A 16,869-nucleotide genomic window follows, 5' to 3' on the forward strand; every position below is an offset into this window, starting at 1 on the left:
CCGGTGAACGGAGACCCCTCCCCGGGTGAACGCGGACCCCTCCCCGGGTGAACGCGGACCCCTCCCCGGTGAACGGAGACCCCTCCCGGGTCAACAGAGACCCCTCCCCGGTGAACGGAGACCCCTCCCCCGGTGAACGCGAACCCCTCCCCGGTGAACGCAGACACCTCCCCGTGAGCGCGGACCCCTCCCCGGGTCAACGCAGACCCCTCCCGGGAGAACGCGGACCGTCCAGGCGGGAGTCCCGCTCCAGAAGGTTGGGAGCGTTTCCCGGTGGACCGAATCGTGCACTGACCTTGCAGGTCGTGCTTCCTTTCATGGTTTTTACTTTTTAGGCACAAATAGAGGCTGGGGAGAGTTAGGTAGAATTGAAGCAACTCCTGGATGTTTTTTTGTCTTCACAATCCACGTCTCTCGTTTCATCTCATGTTTATTTCAATCTACTGTATCCATTTGGGTTAGAGACACAAACTTTCCTCAAAGAGACCTTGAATGGTTGCAAAACCCACAGGAGCTTACTCTCCCAAGCACGTCCACTGAATCCCTGTGTGTCTCTTAATTCCCTTCCAGGGGGGAAATGCAGTGTTTATTCTCATACGATAATTCCAAGTAAAAATGTCTTATTTACAGCTTCCATACACACGTTATGAAAACTCAACCAAAACTCTTAAGAACTGCATGTGTTGGACCAACCAAGGAATTTTCCTGGGAAAGAATATTTAATCCGTGACTTTAGAATTGCAGCCTGTGGTGAAAATGAAAAGCAAGTAGATTCTTAACTTTCCAATTGTTTTCAGTTGTCGTGCAGAGGTGCAGGCTTTCATTGCGGAGGCCCCTTCCAGCCCACCCACCCTGGGGCGCTGATGCCATGTCCTCAATATTTGTAGGATCGGTGTCTTTGTTATAATGTAGGCCCTGTCTTTGTGAGGCTGGAAGAGCCTCTGAGTTTTGAAATCTGGTTGGGCAGGGTTTTTTTTTTTTTTTGGTTTTTTGTTTTGTTTTGTTTTGTTTGTTTTTGGGGTTTTGCCTCTTGTTGGCTTTCCAGCATTTTGCGCAGATGCGTGATTCTGGGCCAAGAGTCCAGAATCCAGACCTGCCACTGGTCACTTGGTCAAATGGTGTCTGTCTACCCCCCATGCTGAGGCCAGGAAGTGACAGAGATCACAGCTAACCCCCAGCACCGGTGGGTTCGAGACTGCCCTGGCCCACTGCCCAGGAAGAACCTGGTCCGGTGAGATGTCCACCAGAAGTCCTTACCTGCCGGGGGCAGAGTCTGGAGAATGAGGTGTAGCCCTCTTCAGCCTACGGGGAACCAGCCTTGAGAGACCCAAGACTCGGGTGGGAAGGGAAGGGTCCTTCTTCATCAACAGGCTTTGCGCTGTTGCTGACCAAAGAACTCTTTAATTTGGAATCATCGTGGGTGGAAAGGGGGGGAAAATGTAGCCTCTTGGTAAAAAACAAGTCGCAGCAACTTGCAGAGAAGCAGAAGTGGGAGAGAAAGGGGGTGTGTGGGGGGTCAGGTGGGGCAGGGCATCCGAGTCAGGGAGAGTCACTGTGGGGAGGGGGCAGGGCATCTGGGGGCTCCCAGCGCGGGGCAGGGGTGTAGGAGCAGTGTCCCTCATCCTCTTGAGGAGGCTGGGCTCTGGGTATGGGGATGGCTCCCTCTGCCTGCTGTCAGGGAGGTGGGGGCAGCTGGCATGAGGAACATTTTCATTGGCTTTACTGGCTGTGGGGGCGGGGAGGGGACCCAGGCGCCTGCCACCACCAGGATTGGAAACACCAGGGTTCAGGTACTCCCGCGGCAATGAATTCCCTCTATGCACAGTCAGGCTGGTCATGTCTGGGGGCCGTCTGGGCACTGTGGGGGGTGAGCACATCTCTGGTTCCCCCCACCACTCAGTGCCAGGAGCTCCCTCCCCCCGTCGTGACAACCACAGATGCCCTGAGACACCACCCCGTGTCCAGCAAATGTCATGTTCTCCTTTCTCCATCTACTCTGGGTGCACCTATAAATGCTGAGTCTGTGAGGAAGGACACCTCCACTCTCGGAGGACCTCGGGGGGAGGAAGGCTCCTCCAGATCAGGCACTCAAGGCAGCCTGCCCTGGCTGGGCTTGCTGGGGACCAAGAGAGAAATCAGACTGGCGGAATGGGCCTGTGAGAGGTGAGGGACCCCCTAGACTGCAGGGTAGGAAAGAGGGGTGTCAGGGAGGGCTTCTTGGAGGTGGTGAGAGCTGAGCTGCAGGTACGGGACAGCAGAGGGTGTGGCGTGAGCATGTCAAGGAGGGAGAGAGCCCATGCCTCATGTCCGGGTGAAATCAGTATGGCGGTGTTAGGTATCTGGGGGTGCCAGGGAAGCTGGGGGTCTCACTCTGATTTTAAAAAAGGAATTGTAGACTATAGTTGGCTGAAAACAGCCACCCAAAACCATGTCCTAGTTCCAGAACATGTGGGTGTATCACCTCACATGGTAAAAGGGACTTTGAGGTGGGAGCAAGTCACAGCCCCCGAGGAGGGGGTGACCCTGGGTTCCTGGGGGGCCCGGCGTCCTCACGAGGTCCTCACGAGGCCCTCACGAGAGGGAGGCAGAGGGTGGGAGTCCCAGAGATGGGCGGACCCCGCACTGCTGGCGGTGAGGATGGAGGGGGGGCCGCGGGCCAGGAAAAGGCCGGAGCCGGGTCTCCCTGGGGCCCCGGGGGGGACCAGCCCTGCCCACGCCGGGGTTTTAGGACTCCCGAGCCCAGTCAAGAGAATCAGTCCCTGTGGTTTTAAGCCACTAAATTGGTGGCCATCCATCACAGGGGCCCCAGGGAACTCCCACGTGGAATGAGGCGGACCTTGGGCATCTGGGTCAGTGACCACGGTGGCATGTGAATTTCAGCCAAACACACGGATCTCTAGTCCATTCTGAAGTGTTTCAATATCTACATCCGACTTTAAAATAAAACGCAGAGACGGGGCTGTGGACACGCGGCTGGAGCCAGACAAAGCGAGCCCGGCAAACGTTACCGGTGGGATGGAGGCGGAGGTGTGTGGTCTGTGTCCGCTGGAAAAGTTCCTCAACATTTGGAAATTTTCATAATAAAACACTAAAGAGTAAAACTGGAAGAAGCTCGAAGCTCCTGTTATCATGCCCCCAGCCTGGCCCCTTCTCCGATCTCTGCTCCTGAGAACGGAAAGGCAGGCCTTTGGACCGTGTGGACCAAGCTGCAGGAAAACAGGCAAGAACTGAGGGCTGTCAGCCAGCCCGGCAGCCGTCTGGCCACGGATCCACACGCATGCGTCTGTGGCCGTGAGATAGAGCGGGGGACCACAGGCCACGCTGGTGGCATCGGGACAACGTCGCAAACTCGCACGTTCGAAGCCCCCGAGGGGATGGATGACACAGACATGAGCAGGGCGTATCTCAAACGGGCGAACTGTTCTTCTTATCTCCCTTGTACTTTCCATGTCCACGCTCCTGGATACACCCAGTGAGGCCAGTGTTTCCGCAGAGGTTTCCTGATAGAAAACGGTCCCCAGGCGGAGGTCAGAACACGAAGGTGTGGCTATTCTATTTCCTGCCCCACGTGGCCCCCTCCTCTATGTTCACCTAGTTTTACCCTCATTTCTACAGAATTTCTGTTGCTAAATATGAGACCCACGGGGCGCCCAGCGGGCTCAGTCTGTGGAGCGCGCGACTCTCCATCTCGGCATTGTGAGTTTCAGCCCCACGCTGGGCGTAGAAATTACTTAAAAAAATAAATAAATTTAAATAAATAAATAAGGGGCGCCTGGGCGGCTCAGTCGTTGGGCGTCTGCCTTCGGCTCAGGTCATGGTCCCAGGGTCCTGGGATTGAGCCCCACATCGGGCTCCCTGCTCGGCGGGAAGCCTGCTTCTCCCTCTCCCACTCCCCCTGCTTGTGTTCCCTCTCTCTCTGTCTCTCTCTGTCAATTAAATAAATAAAATCTTTAAAATAAATAAATAAATAAATAAATAAATAAATAAATAAAGCCAAGAGCAGTGGATGTTCACTGAGGACACTAAATATATACGGGCATATTTCTTTTTTTTTTTTAAGATTTTATTTATTTATTTGACAGAGAGAGAGACACAGCGAGAGAGGAAACACAAGCAGGGGGAGCTGGAGAGGGAGAAGCAGACTCCCCGCGGAGCAGGGAGCCCGATGTGGGGCTCGATCCCAGGACCCTGGGACCATGACCTGAGCCGAAGGCAGACGCCCAACGACTGAGCCACCCAGGCACCCCATATACGGGCATATTTCTTACCAGAACTTTTGTGTATATTTTTCATCTGTGTTTACACTCTATGTGTGGATATAAAATACTCCACATTATATATGTTTTGATATACTTATTTTTTTAAAGAGTGTATTTATTTATTTTGAAAGAGAGAGAATGAGAGAGAGAGAGCACATGAGAGGGGGGAGGGGCAGAGGGAGAAGCAGACTCCCTGCCGAGCAGGGAGCCCGATGCGGGACTCGATCCCGGGACTCCAAGATCATGACCTGAACCAAAGGCAGTTGCTTAACCAACTGAGCCACCCGTAGGCGCCCCATTTCGATATATATTTATAAACACATATTTTGCTGTATCTAATTTCGTAGTATTTATCTATATACCTTATTCTGTGTATTATATTTCAGTAATAATTAATACAGTAGACAATATATTTATTCTATAGAGCTTTATTTTTTTCTGGAACTCCTAACATTTTGTAACAGGTTTGATCAGATAGAATTCATATACTATGCAATAATCTCGTTTATTTTAATTTTTTAAATTTTATTTATTTTTTAGAGGGGGGAGGGGCAGAGGGAGAGAGAATCTTAAACAGGCTCCAGCCCAGCACAGAGCCCCACATGGGGCTTGATCCCATGACCCTGAGATCAGGGCCTGAGCCCAAATCAAGAGTTGGTCACTTAACTGATGAGCCACCCAGGCGCGCCTGCATTAGTCTCATTTGAAGTGTACAGTTCGGGGTGTGTGGGTGGCTCAGTCATCAAGCGTCTGCCTTCAGCTCAGATCATGACCCTGGGGTCCTGGGATCGAGCCCCGCATCGGGCTCCCTGCTCAGCGGGAAGTTTGCTTCTCCCTCTCCCACTCCGCCTGCGTGTGCTCCCTCTCTCGCGGTCTCTCTCAGTCGGATAAATAAATAAATAAATAAATCTTTAAAAATATGTTTTAAAAAAATAAAAATAAAAACTAGCATCATGGGGCACATGGGTGGCTCAGTTCACTAAGCCTCTGACTCTTGGTTTCAGCTCAGCTCATGATCTCAGGGCCTTGAGATCGAGGCCCGTGGCAGCCTCTGCACTCGGTGGGGAGTCTCCTAAAGATTCTCTCCCTCCCTCTGCCCCTCCCGACCCCAGCTTTCACTCACCCACACTCTCTCTCTCTCTCTCTCAGATAAGTAAATAGATCTTAAAAAAAAAAAAAAAAACCTAGAGGGCACCTGGGAGGCTCAGTCCTTGGGCGTCTGCCTTCGGCTCAGGTCATGGTCCCAGGGTCCTGGGATCGAGCCCCGCATCGGGCTCCCTGCTCGGCGGGAAGCCTGCTTCTCCCTCTCCCGCTCCCCCTGCTTGTGTTCCCTCTCTCGCTGTGTCTCTCCCTGTAAAATAAATAAATAAAATCTTAAAAAAAAAATAAAACACCTAGAACCTTTAGTGAACATCTGAACACCTTGTTTTGCAAACTACATTTTCTTTTCCCTTGAGAGTATGTTACAGTTTGGTGGTTCCTGAAAAGCTAAACATGGAATGACCCCATGACCAGCAATTCCAATCCTACACATCTTCCCAGAAGTTGGGACTCCAAATACTTAGTACACGCATGTTCCGAGCAGCACGATTCACAACGGCCTAAGGTGGAGACAACCCAGTGTCCACCAATGGACACATAGGTACACACAACACGGTCCAGCCACGCACGGGAGTGTCCTGTGGCTGCGGAGCGGGAACAGGAACAAGGTGCCCACACGCGCTGCCCCCGGGGATGGGCCCCAAGCCCACGACGCTCAGGGAGGGAACCAGACACAGAAGGCCACATGGGGTGTGAGTCCATGTGGGTGACACGTTCAGAACAGGCTCAATTTTTTTTTATTTTTTATTTTATTTTTTTTTTAAATTTTTTATTTATTTATTCATGAGAGACAGAGAGAGAGAGAGAGAGAGAGAGAGAGAGAGAGAATGGCAGAGGGAGAAGCAGGCTCCCAAGGAGCAGGGAGCCCGATGCGGGACTCGATCCCAGGACCCTGGGATCATGACCTGAGCCGAAGGCAGACGCTTAACCATCTGAGCCACCCAGGCGCCCCGGGCTCAATTTTTTTTTAAAGATTTTATTTATTTGAGAGAGAGAGAGAGAGAGAGAGAGCACAAGCAGGGGGAGGGGCAGAGGGAGAAGCAGACTCCCTGCTGAGCAGGGAGCGCAATGCGGGGCTCGATCCTGAAACCCCAGGATCATGACATGAGCCGAAGGCAGATGCTTAACAGACTGAGCCACCCAGGTGCCCCCGTGATGCTAGTTTTTTTTTTAAAAAATGAATATGGAAGGGCACCTGGCTGGCTTGGTGGGTAAAGCGTGTGACTCTTGATCTCGGGGTTGTGAGTTCGAGCCCCTCATTGGGTGTGGAGTCTATTTAAACAAGAAAAAAAAAGAATCTGTAAGGGCGCCTGGGTGGCTCAGTTGGTTAAGCGACTGTCTTCGGCTCAGGTCATGATCCTGGAGTCCCGGGATCGAGTCCCGCATCGGGCTTCCTGCTCAGCGGGGAGTCTGCTTCTCCCTCTGACCCTCTTCCCTCTCGTGCTTTCTATCTCTCATTCTCTCTCTCTCAAATAAATAAATAAAATCTTTAAAAAAAAAGAATCTGTAAATACTATTAAAACAAAAGTTAGACCTGCACCCGAAGAGAGAACACGTGGGTATCAGACTGTGTGGTTTGGGATGGGAGCATGCTGGGCGTGTTAACAACGGTCTTCTCTGAGCTGGTCTACATTGTCTAAAATTTCGGGTTTCCTTGTGTACCAAGGAAGAATGTGAGCAGGGTTTTGGGGGTGCAGCAGGCTGCCAGCCTCTACTATGTGGGTGGGCAGGTTTGTCGGGTTTCACGGGTGGCTCCTGGGGAGACCTGATCCGCTCAGGGATTGTAGTGATGATGACTCACTGCCCAAACCCACTCCCCCTTAGGGGTCCCAAAGTGGCCCAGGCTTTCCAGCTGCAAACACCTGGGTACAGGACTCAGGATGTGCCTCTGAATATCGAGAGGAGAGCCTGGAGCCCCCCAGAGCAAGGGACCCCTGTTTCTCTGTGCAACCATATGGGGAGAATGAAGGTTTCGGGTGTTTGAGTGTCTTGGAGCTTCTGTAACTAATAACCACAACGCGGGAGGCTGAAAACACCCTCTGGAGGCGGAGTCTGGGATCCAGGCGTGAGCAGGGCGCCCTCGCCCCCTACCCCGAGGAGGCTGGGGGCGGTCCTCCCGCAGCTCCTGCCCACGGCCCCTCCCACGCGGCGCTCCGGGGCTCACCGCCGCCTCTGTCCTCCCCCGCGCGGCGCGTAGCTCCATCGTCTTCTTTCTCGTGCGCACGCCTGTTTCCAAATTCCTCTCTTCGTACAAGGATGCCATCCTGTTGGCCTGGGGTCCACCTTGTCCCCGTACGCCCTCATCTTAGTTAATTGCATCTGCAGCGCCCTGTCTCAGTCCGTTCAGGCGGCTGCAAGCGAATGTCACAGGCCGAGTGGCTTGTAAACATCGGAAAGGGAGCGCTCGGTTTTGGAGGCCGACGGAGGGGGTTGGTCACACACAGCTCCTGCTGGAGGGGGTTAAGTTGTTTCTGGTCACTTTGGGGGCACCTGGGGGGCTCAGTCGGCCCAGTGTTCGACTCCTGATTTCGACTCAGGTCGACTCAGATCTCAGGGTCCTGCGATCGAGCCATTTTGGTCACTACCCATGGATATTTTGGTCATTGCCAGGCAAACTGGTATTTTAAGATGCCACGCAGATGCTCCTGGAATTCATTGTTATGTAACCTTGGTTTATCTTCACACATTTTAATATTAAAAACCACTTTTTCTTATGGGTGACTAGCCTGGTATATAAAGTATATCTCACAAAGCTGGTGTTAAGAAAAAAAGAATTGAAAGGAGGGATTCAAACAGGTATTTGCACACCTGTGTTCACAGCAGCATGATTCACAGCAGCCAAAAGGTAGAAACACCCCAGTGTCCATCGATGGGTGAAGGATACACACGGCGCGGTCCGTCCCCACGCGGGAACACGCTCCAGCCTCAGGAAGGAAGGGACCCCGACACCTGCCACGACATGGAGGGACCCCCGAGGACACCGGGCTCAGTGAGAGGAGCTGGACCCAGAAGGACACATCCCGCAGGAGGACCCCACTCCCAGGAGGTCCCCAGAGGAGTCCCGTCCACACAGACAGAGAGGAGACGGTGGGAGCCGGGGCTGGGGCAGGGGGTGGGGACAGAGTCTCCGTGGGGGGAGATGGAACGTTCTGGAGACGGAGGGTGGGGGTGGTCGCAGGACCGAGTGAGCGGGCTTCATGCCGCTGAGCTGTGCGCTTAGAAGAGATTAAAGTGATATATTTCATGTTCTGTGTATTTACCACAATAAAAAAATTAATGCATAAAAACCCATGATGAACAAAATATGCACACTTTATATTTTATAAAGACAGGATCTGACACTGTACTTGACCAAATTACTTCCTCTCCCCCCAGTCTCAGCCCTGTCGGATGCCAAGGAACAGATAAACCCAAGGAGTTCCCCACGCAGGGGAGCGTCCCGCCGCCGCGGACGGGAGCCAGGCGCCCACGACGCTCAGGGAGGGAGCCAGACACGGAAGGCCACACGGGGTGTGCGTCCACGCGGGTGACACGTCCGGAACGGGCTCATCCGCAGACGGGAAGGGGGCCGGCGGGGGCCGGGGGCTGGGGGGGTGTTGCTTTTGCGGTGACAGAATATTCTGGAGCTGACTGTGGTCATGGAAGCACAGCTGCGCCCATGGTTACGGAGTGGTTACCGAATTCGGATTCTACATGAGGAAACAGGCCTCTCAGCTGGTGCCTCGCCCCGGCTGGCCCAGGGAGCCCTCCCTCACACCCCTGGTCCCGCAGGCCCCCCCCCCCCCCCGCCCCCCGGGGCGCGGGGGCGCCGTTGGCTTCGCCTCGGCGGAGCCCGGCCGACTTCACGCTTCATAGGCCTGCTGACCGAATTCGAGAGAGAAAGCAAGGTGACCCTTTGTGGGTGCCCTCACCTCCAGGACCTGCTTCTCTGAGGCTCAGAGACAGGAAGGGACATCCCCAGGCCCACCGTGGCCAGCCAGGCAGTGGCCCTGTGCTGAAATGGGGGTGGGGTCACCCTCTGGCCAAGGCCCAGTCCTGCTGCAAGGGTGGGGGCCGCCCCAGCTGCAGTCTCCCCCGCCGCGGCCCTCCTCCCCTTCCCGCCGCGGCCCTCCTCCCCTTCCCGCCGCGGCCCTCCTCCCCTTCCCGCTGCGGCCTGCTCGGCGGATTGGCCCACGCGGCTGCCTCCAGACACCTGTTGCTGTCTGTCTTGGGGCCACTGTCCGCGGGCTCCATCTGTCCAGCGGGCTCACCGTGGCGGCTGTGGAGTAAGTGGGGCAGGGGGAGGCCTGGGCAGAGGTGGGGGTCCCTTGGGTCTGGGGAGGGCATCTCTGAGGTCCACGGGGGCCTCCAACTCTTGTGGCTGCCCCCTAATACCTAAGGGCACCTGCCCACTGCCCGTTTGGGCCCCTCGCGCAGTGCCCTGCTCCAGCCCCAGGGAAGGATCAGTCTTCCGACCAGAGATGTCAGAACAAGCTAACGCCGGCAGCCAGGGGCATGGGGACCCCAAAACATGGCTGTGGGAAGCTGGCCGAGCTGGGTCTGACAACAAGCTGCCCACGAGCTCTGGCGGTTGGCTCTCCCTGGAGACTCAGTTTCCCTATCTGCCCTATGGGAGTAGAGGCCGTGGGAAGAGGCAGGGGCCCCAGCGCTGGGATCAGGAAGCCCCAGGGCCCCCCCAGCTCCTGCCTGTGGTGGCCGGAGTGAGGCCGGTCCTGCTGCTACAGCCTGAGCTTCTGGACTGAGGGGCTGGGGGCTTGGGTGCCAGGAACGGCCGGCCTGCGAGGACAGTTCAGAGACCCCGCGGGGGTAAAATCCTGGGAGGGGCCGGGCGGCAGATCGGCCTGTTCCACTGGCCTCCAGCACTGGATAAAAATAGTGCCTGGTCTCAGAGAACCTGAGCCAACCCTGGGGCCAAGGGTTCTGGTCTGGGCTGTCTTAGCTCATCTGCGTGGGACCTTGGGTGGGTCCCAGCCCTCTCTGGGCCCCAGCAGCCTCCACGTGCTCAGGGAGGGGTCCCAGGGCCGGGGGGGGGGCGGGGGGCAGCTGGGCCACGCCCACCCGAGGGTGACTCTGCCACGTAAAGGAGGATCCAGGCGGAAGGACCAGCAAAGGCTGAGCTGAGAGCCAGGGGGCCACTTCATTCATGTATAAGGGGCAGCCCCAGATCAGGCCCGGGGCCCACAGCAGGGGCTCAGCAAACGCAAGACGCCTCTGACCAAGACGCCGCCTCTCCAGGCCTCCCCCTGCCCAACCCTGGATCCGAGGTGCTCAGACGTCTCCATGACAACCAGGGCCTTGCAGGAGCTGGATGGAGGCCTGGGCAGCTGCCAAGCAGGCGAGGACCGCTCCACACTGGCTGACCCCGGCCCTGACCAGCCCCAGGAGGACAGGGCTCAAGGTACCCACAGGGGCGCGGGCCGGACAGAGCCCCCGCCCCTTCCTCCTGTTGAGCCAGGTGGCTGACTGGCAGAGACCAGGACTAAGACTCCCACGTTGGACTGGCTCAACCTATGCTCCCCGTTTCCAACCTCTGTGCCCATTAGTGCCTTGGGGCAGGACTGCCTCTGAGCCTGGTTGCTTTCTAATCTGTAAAATGGGAGCCATCACCCCGCCCCAACCCAGCAGAGGCCAGCAGGGGGTGGGATGGGCCTTAGAGGTGTGTGTGTGTGTGGGGGGGGTGTCTCACGACCTTGACTCTCCCTCTTTTCCTCCAACAGCGATGCCCAGGCTGGCCGACTCTAGCGGCTGGCCCCATGTGAGTAGCCGGGGCCCTGGGGTTTCTGCCTGGGGTGCCCCTGGAGTCAGGGACACGCTGGCCAAGGGGGTGGCTTTCTACACCCCATGGGAAGAGTCTGCGTTCCCTTGGAGGAAAGAGGCGAAGGAAACACCCCGGGCCACTCACGACTTCTCGTAGGTTTCTCAAGCTGAGGGCAGCCCCGCAAGCAGTGTGGATGCCAGGCCCAAGAAGACAGAGAAGGAGCCCGTGGCCAAAGTGGCCCCAGGACACGGGAAAGAGAGGCTGAAAGCAGGAGCAAGTAGGTTTGCAGAAGGCAGGGGTGAGGTGGGGGAGTGGGTATGGCCCAGCAAGGGGGGCAGGCCCTGGGCTGGGTCCTTGGATCTGGGGGGCGGGGAAAGGGTGCAGTGAGGCTGCTGGCTGGGTTCTGTCCCCGCGTGTCTCTAGCTGTAACTAACAGGGCTGGAAGCCTCCGCTGATTCATGATAACACAACAGAAGGTGCTCCTAGGCTTCAGCTCATCACCTTCTAGAGTATTCTCCACATGCCAGCGAAGCTCTGAAGCTCGCAGGCTTAGTTCCCTGGCCCAGAGCCCGTAGCCAGGCAGGGCTGAGCCCCTGGGGGCCGCGCCCAGCCCAGCCCTTGCTCCCCGCAGCACCCCGGAGCCCCGTGCGCAAGAAGGTGCAGGCCTCACCACCCCCGCAGCGGCCGCCGCCACCCCCAGCCCCTGCCCTGAGCGAGGAGCTGCCCTGGGGAGACCTGTCACTCAACAAGTGCCTGGTGCTCGCCTCATTCGTGGCGCTGCTGGGCTCGGCCTTCCAGCTGTGCCGCGGTGAGCCTGAGGCCCCTGCCCCCGGGAGTGGCTGCACCTGGGCGCCTGCCCGCCCTCCCAGGGGAGCTCGTGTGCCCCCCCCCCCCAAGGGTTGGATCTGTGTGCCTCCCCTCCAGGGGCGGGTCTCATATACCTGTCCCCCACCTCCGCTGGTCCCCTTCTCCCTGGCGTGGACTCTGTGAGGAGTCCTTGGTCCCCTCACTGCCCCACTGTGCACCCCTGTTCAGCCACTGGCCTTGTGCGCCCCCAGGATGGGGCCTGGGCCCTCCCTCTGTGCGGGCTTTGGTGGAAAGCGCCTCCCCCCCCTTCCCCCACTGTGGACCTTCTCCGGGGGCCCTCCCTCTCCCAGATCGGATCTTGGCGCACCTCTCTCCTCCCTGAACAGGTCCTCACCCCTCATGGGCTTTGCCCCCCAGGACTGGCCCCATGAGCCCCCTCTGGGTAGTATGCGCCAGTGAGCTCCTACAGCCCGTGGACAAACATGGCCAGCCCTTTTGCAACTGGAATGAGGGAGATTTGGAGGGAAGGGGGCGCCTTAGCCGCAGAGGCCGGGAGCCTTCCCTTCTGGAGGCTGGGAGGGAGGGGAGAGGGAGCTCTGGGGGGGAAGGCTGGGATGGCGGGTCTGGTCTGCGCCTAGGCCTGGGCTGACTCCCCTCCCCTCCAAGATGCTGTGGCTGGGGAGGCAGATGCCCCTGCACCTGTCCCTGAGCCGTGGGTACCTCCAAGCTCGGCCCCGGAGCCAGCATCAGCCCGGGTAAGTGCTTCCATTAAGGGACCACAGGCCCTTGGGGGAAGGGGCCTGAGCACCACGCAGGGCAGGTGTGCGCTGAACCCACCACCTCACACCACCGGCCTTGCAGTTGCAGCCGAAGCCCAAGGCCTGGGCGCCCCCATCGGGACCCCCGGAGCCCCAGGAGGAGGAGGAGGAGAAGGCCGAGGTTCCAGCAAGCCGGGAGGGCGCAGAGAAGGCTGCTGGGGAAAAGCGCGCGCCCAAGGAGCCTCCACGCAAGGAGGAGAGGCCGCGGAAGGAGAGGTCGCGGAAGGAGAAGCCGCGGAAGGAGGTGAGGTCTCCGAAGCAGGAGAAGCCACCGGCCGCCAGGGAGCCCCGAGCGGCCCTACCCCGGCGCTGGGAGGTGCGCGAAGGAGGCCATCGGCATTGGATGCAGGACTCCCGAGACCCCGGACACAAAAAGAGGCAGGCCTGGAACTCCCCGCGGCGCCCCGACACGGACCCGCCTCCCGGACGCCAGAGGCACCGCGCGGGCAAGGGGCGGGACTGAGCCAGGCCTCGGTCCCGGGACACAATCCTGGGACAATCCCCGCCCCCCCAATCCTGTCGGTGGCCCCGCGGTTCAGCGAAATAAATTGAGTGCTGCCGCCCCAGGGTCGCCTGCTCCTTTGAGCCTCCACGCCGGCAGCTGCCCGGGCCTGAATGCTGGAGATGGTAGCTCTAGGCTGGGATGCCGGTGGGGGCAGGAGTCGAGGCCGTGGGCGCCGTCGGGGATGACGCTGCCCTCCGCGCCTGGGGAGAGCTGGCCAGGACGAGGCCCCCGCCTGTCCCCCAAACGCACATACACATCAGCTACTGCTTGTCGGTCTTTATTGGGGCGAGGATTGGGGTCTGAATAAATATGGGCGGGGACGCCGCTGGCGGCCGGTGCAGGGGTCACCGGCAGCCGCACTCGGTGGCCACCATGTTGGGCACGTGGTGCGCGCGGATGCGCTCCTCCGACAGGCTGATGAGGAGCTTGCCGGCGTAGGCCGTGGGCACGCAGCAGGGCGGGCGCGCCAGGGCGGCGCCCCGGGCCTGCATCTTGAGCAGTAGCACCACGTGGCTGCCGTAGCGCGGGTTGCGGTCGGACTGCGGCCAGCCGCACGCGCCCTGGCAGTTGTTGGCCTGGTACGTCTCGGGGATGAGCACCGAGCGCTCCGCGCGCAGGTCTACGCTCAGCTCGCGCAGCGCGCACGGCCCGTCCGCCGCCCCGGCGCCAGCGCTGCGCTGTGCCCGTGGGGGCCCGCTCCGCTCGCGCCCCCGCCACTCGGCCCGCAGACCCTGCAGCGCCTTGAGCAGCAGTAGCGCGCGCAGTGGGTCACCCGGGCCGCCGGGGTCCCCCGAATCCCCCGGGGCCCCGGGGCAGAGCGCGAGCAGGCGCTCCAGCAGCGGCGTGGCGGCCGGGGGCAGCCCCGGGAGCCCGCGGAGCTCGGCGGCCGCGGCCCGCAGCTCGGAGGCCACACGATGCGCTAGGCCCGCGGCCCAGGGCGCGGACTCGGGGCCCTGCAGCGGCGCGGGGTCCCCGGCCGTGGCCGAGGCGGGTGGCAGCATCAGCAGCAGCAGCGGCTCCTCGCCGTCGAGCAGGCGCTCCTGGGTCGCGGGGTCCGACAGGTTGACGAGGCCCTGCGGGAAGCCGGCCAGCGCGCCTGGGTCCAGGGCCAGGCGCGGCGGCGAGGCCTGGGCGGGGGGCCCCCGCAGGGCACGCACTAGGCGCGTGAGCGTCTCCAGGAAGGGGTCTGCGCTGGGCGGTGGCTCCTTGGCCTGCTGCTCCTGGGGGGGCCTGGAAGGCGGAGTTGGGAGGCATGAGCAGGTACAAGGTTCCTCCCCTCCCCCTCCCCCACCTGGGCCTGCGCACACCTGGGTGGCGGGAAGGGCACTTGGTCCAGGAGGCCGTGCGCGGGCATTGGTGTGGGCCCGGGCAGTGGCAGCAGGAGCAGGGCCGGGGTCATCCGCGTGAAGCAGCGGGGGTTGGGGCCGAACAGCAGCTCCTGCAGCTGGGTGGTGCTCAGGGGTGCACCTGTGTGGCCTGGCGTGACCCCGGGGATGGCTTAGTGTTTGGGGGCCGAGGGCAGCCCGCCCTTGCCAGGTCCCTGCCTTTGAGAGCCTACCGTCTCCTCGGGGTTGCAGGGTCAGGGTGACCCCAGGGCTCTGCCAGTCCCCTGCTGGGTGGTCCACGGCCAGCACCAGGTAACGCGTGTCCCGGGACCAGCAAAGGTTCTGTGGAGATGGGGGCTCAGCCGAGCTGGGTGGGGTGAGGATGCCAGCCCTGCTCTGCCCGCTGCCCAGCCAGGACACTCGGAACCTTGTTCAGCACAGTTTAAAAACCCCATTCCCCAGGCGCCTGGGAGGCTGTCGGTTGGCCGTCTGCCTTTTGCTCAGGTCATGATCCTGGGGTCCTGGAATCGAGCCCCACGTGCTCTTTGCTCAGCAGCAAAGTCTGCTTCTCCCTCTGCCCCCCCCCCCCCGCTCGCTCTCTGCTGGGTGAGGGCTCCAGGAGGCCTGGGAACCGCCCCATTCAGTGCCCTGGTACCTGGGTGCCTGGCAGCCCAGGCCCGGTGACCACGACCTCAGGGCCAGGCCCAGGGTACAGCACCAGCAGCACCAGCTCTAGAGGGCCGGCTCCTCCGGGTGGGGGCGCCTGGAACTTTAGTGAGAGTGTCGGCTCCCAGGTCACTGTGGCCAGGACAGACAGGGAGGGGATGACACCTGAGCCACTAAAGCCCAAGCCCCTCCCCGAAGCCCGTCTTCCATTCCTGCAGGGAGAGCCCCCACCCCAACTGGGAGCCTTGGGGACCTGGTGGGAGAGGTCTGACACCCCAACATGGGTAGCCCGGAGGAATGACCAGCTGCCATACTGGTCACCCCTGACTCCTTGGGGTCTCTCTGAGGCCAGTGGCTTCTTGGGACAGGCCAGCTCTCACAGCAGGGACGCCTTGGCTGGACCGGCCCCACTCCCTTGGGCTCTGGGAAGTGCAGGCACGGACGGGTTTTGGGAGCCAAGCTTTGGGGACTTAGAGCCCCACACAGAACCTAAGGGCACCCGAGGAGCCTGGGGAGGCGTCTGGAGCAGGGGCTCTGGCAGCACCCTATCTTGAGAGTGTGCCCATCCCCCTTCTCAGGAGACCGGAGCCAGACCCCCAGCCCGGCTCGCGCCGCCGCGGCCCCCCACCTTACCTTCCTCCAGGTGCAGCACAGTTAGCCGCCGCCCTGCGGGCTCCCCCAGCCAGGCCTGCAGCTGCCGCAGAGGGAGCAGGGCGGGCTGCCCGGCGCTGGCGGCACAGACCCCGAAGGTGGCCAGGTCACGGGGACCCCAGTGCGCCCGCCGCACAGCCTCGAGGAAGGCATGCTCATAGCGTCTCAGGGCCCCTGCCACCCGAAGCGGGGTGCTGCCCCTATTGCCCTTGTGGTCCAGGGTCACCAGGCACAGGGGATCTTGTGGGCTGCCTGGCGGCCAGTCCCAGTCCTGGTGGAAGATGAACCCCCTAGCACCTGTGGCCGGCTCTCTGGGCAAGGCTGGGGTGCTGGAGCCCTCTCCTCCGGGGGCCCCGGCTCCCAGCAGCGGCCCCAGCACCGACAGCACCAGGGCCAGTGGCCAGAGCAGCAGAGGCTGCATCCCGGCTGCCGGGACAGGCTGGGTGGCTCTGGCTTCTGTGGGCGAGCACTGGCTGTTTGTGCAGAGCAGCCCCTCTCCCCTCCTGGCATGCGACCTTGGGGAGCAGGGCCGGGCCGCTGCTCTCAAAGCCTCCTCTGTTCCAGCCTCCCGGCCTATCTTCTTACCCACAATACAAGGTGCATCCTGTGACCAACTAGTCAAGCGCCTGTCCTTGACGAGGCTGTCCCCCCCCGGGGGCGGGAGTGGGACGGGGAGCGGGGAGCGTCGGCCCAGGCGACCAACAGCTCTGGGACGGACGGGGGAGGGGCAGGCCTGGCCCAGGGCAGAGCAGGGATGCCCCAGAGGACCCTGCCCCAGGCCGGATGGGGACCCCATGTCTTGGTGCTCCGACCGCTGGGTGGGCGGGCCCGGGCGGCGGGTGGTCCCCCGGGCTCAGCTGGGGCTCCCCGAGTGCTCGGTCACACTGTCCCCGACGACAGTGAGCAGCAGCAGCAGCTCTGCCCCCCTCACGAAGGAGCCCCCTGACGCACCAGCGTCCTAGAGAGACACCGACGCCCA

At 60.4% G+C, this 16,869-nt stretch overlaps 2 protein-coding genes and 1 long non-coding RNA gene across 3 annotated transcripts; 2 read left to right on the top strand and 1 right to left on the bottom strand.

Moving 5' to 3' along the window:
• Positions 1–1,586: 1,586 nt before the first annotated feature.
• On the top strand, positions 1,587–3,759 carry LOC141371566 (uncharacterized). Its single transcript, XR_012376635.1, has 3 exons — positions 1,587–2,163; positions 2,801–3,527; positions 3,616–3,759. It is a non-coding gene; the product is annotated as an uncharacterized lncRNA (long non-coding RNA).
• Positions 3,760–9,820: 6,061 nt separating this feature from the next.
• JSRP1 (junctional sarcoplasmic reticulum protein 1) lies at positions 9,821–13,206 on the top strand. The gene is made up of 7 exons (XM_025861051.1): positions 9,821–10,060; positions 10,548–10,758; positions 11,078–11,115; positions 11,275–11,395; positions 11,750–11,926; positions 12,592–12,680; positions 12,793–13,206. Exons 1-7 carry the CDS (start codon positions 9,821–9,823, stop codon positions 13,204–13,206), a joined length of 1,290 nt encoding a protein of 429 aa, XP_025716836.1.
• A 303-nt stretch (positions 13,207–13,509) lies between these two features.
• On the bottom strand, positions 13,510–16,859 carry AMH (anti-Mullerian hormone). Its single transcript, XM_025861139.2, has 5 exons — positions 15,873–16,859; positions 15,229–15,371; positions 14,807–14,915; positions 14,556–14,724; positions 13,510–14,478 (listed from the first exon to the last, which is right to left on the bottom strand). Exons 1-5 carry the CDS (start codon positions 16,684–16,686, stop codon positions 13,593–13,595), a joined length of 2,121 nt encoding a protein of 706 aa, XP_025716924.2. The 5' UTR covers positions 16,687–16,859; the 3' UTR covers positions 13,510–13,592.
• Between the last annotated feature and the right edge of the window lie 10 nt (positions 16,860–16,869).

This window comes from Callorhinus ursinus, unplaced genomic scaffold (genome assembly GCF_003265705.2).
Source record: "Callorhinus ursinus isolate GAN/ISIS: 27379988/994484 unplaced genomic scaffold, GSC_fseal_2.0 scaffold77, whole genome shotgun sequence".
Taxonomy (NCBI): Eukaryota; Metazoa; Chordata; class Mammalia; order Carnivora; family Otariidae; genus Callorhinus; species Callorhinus ursinus.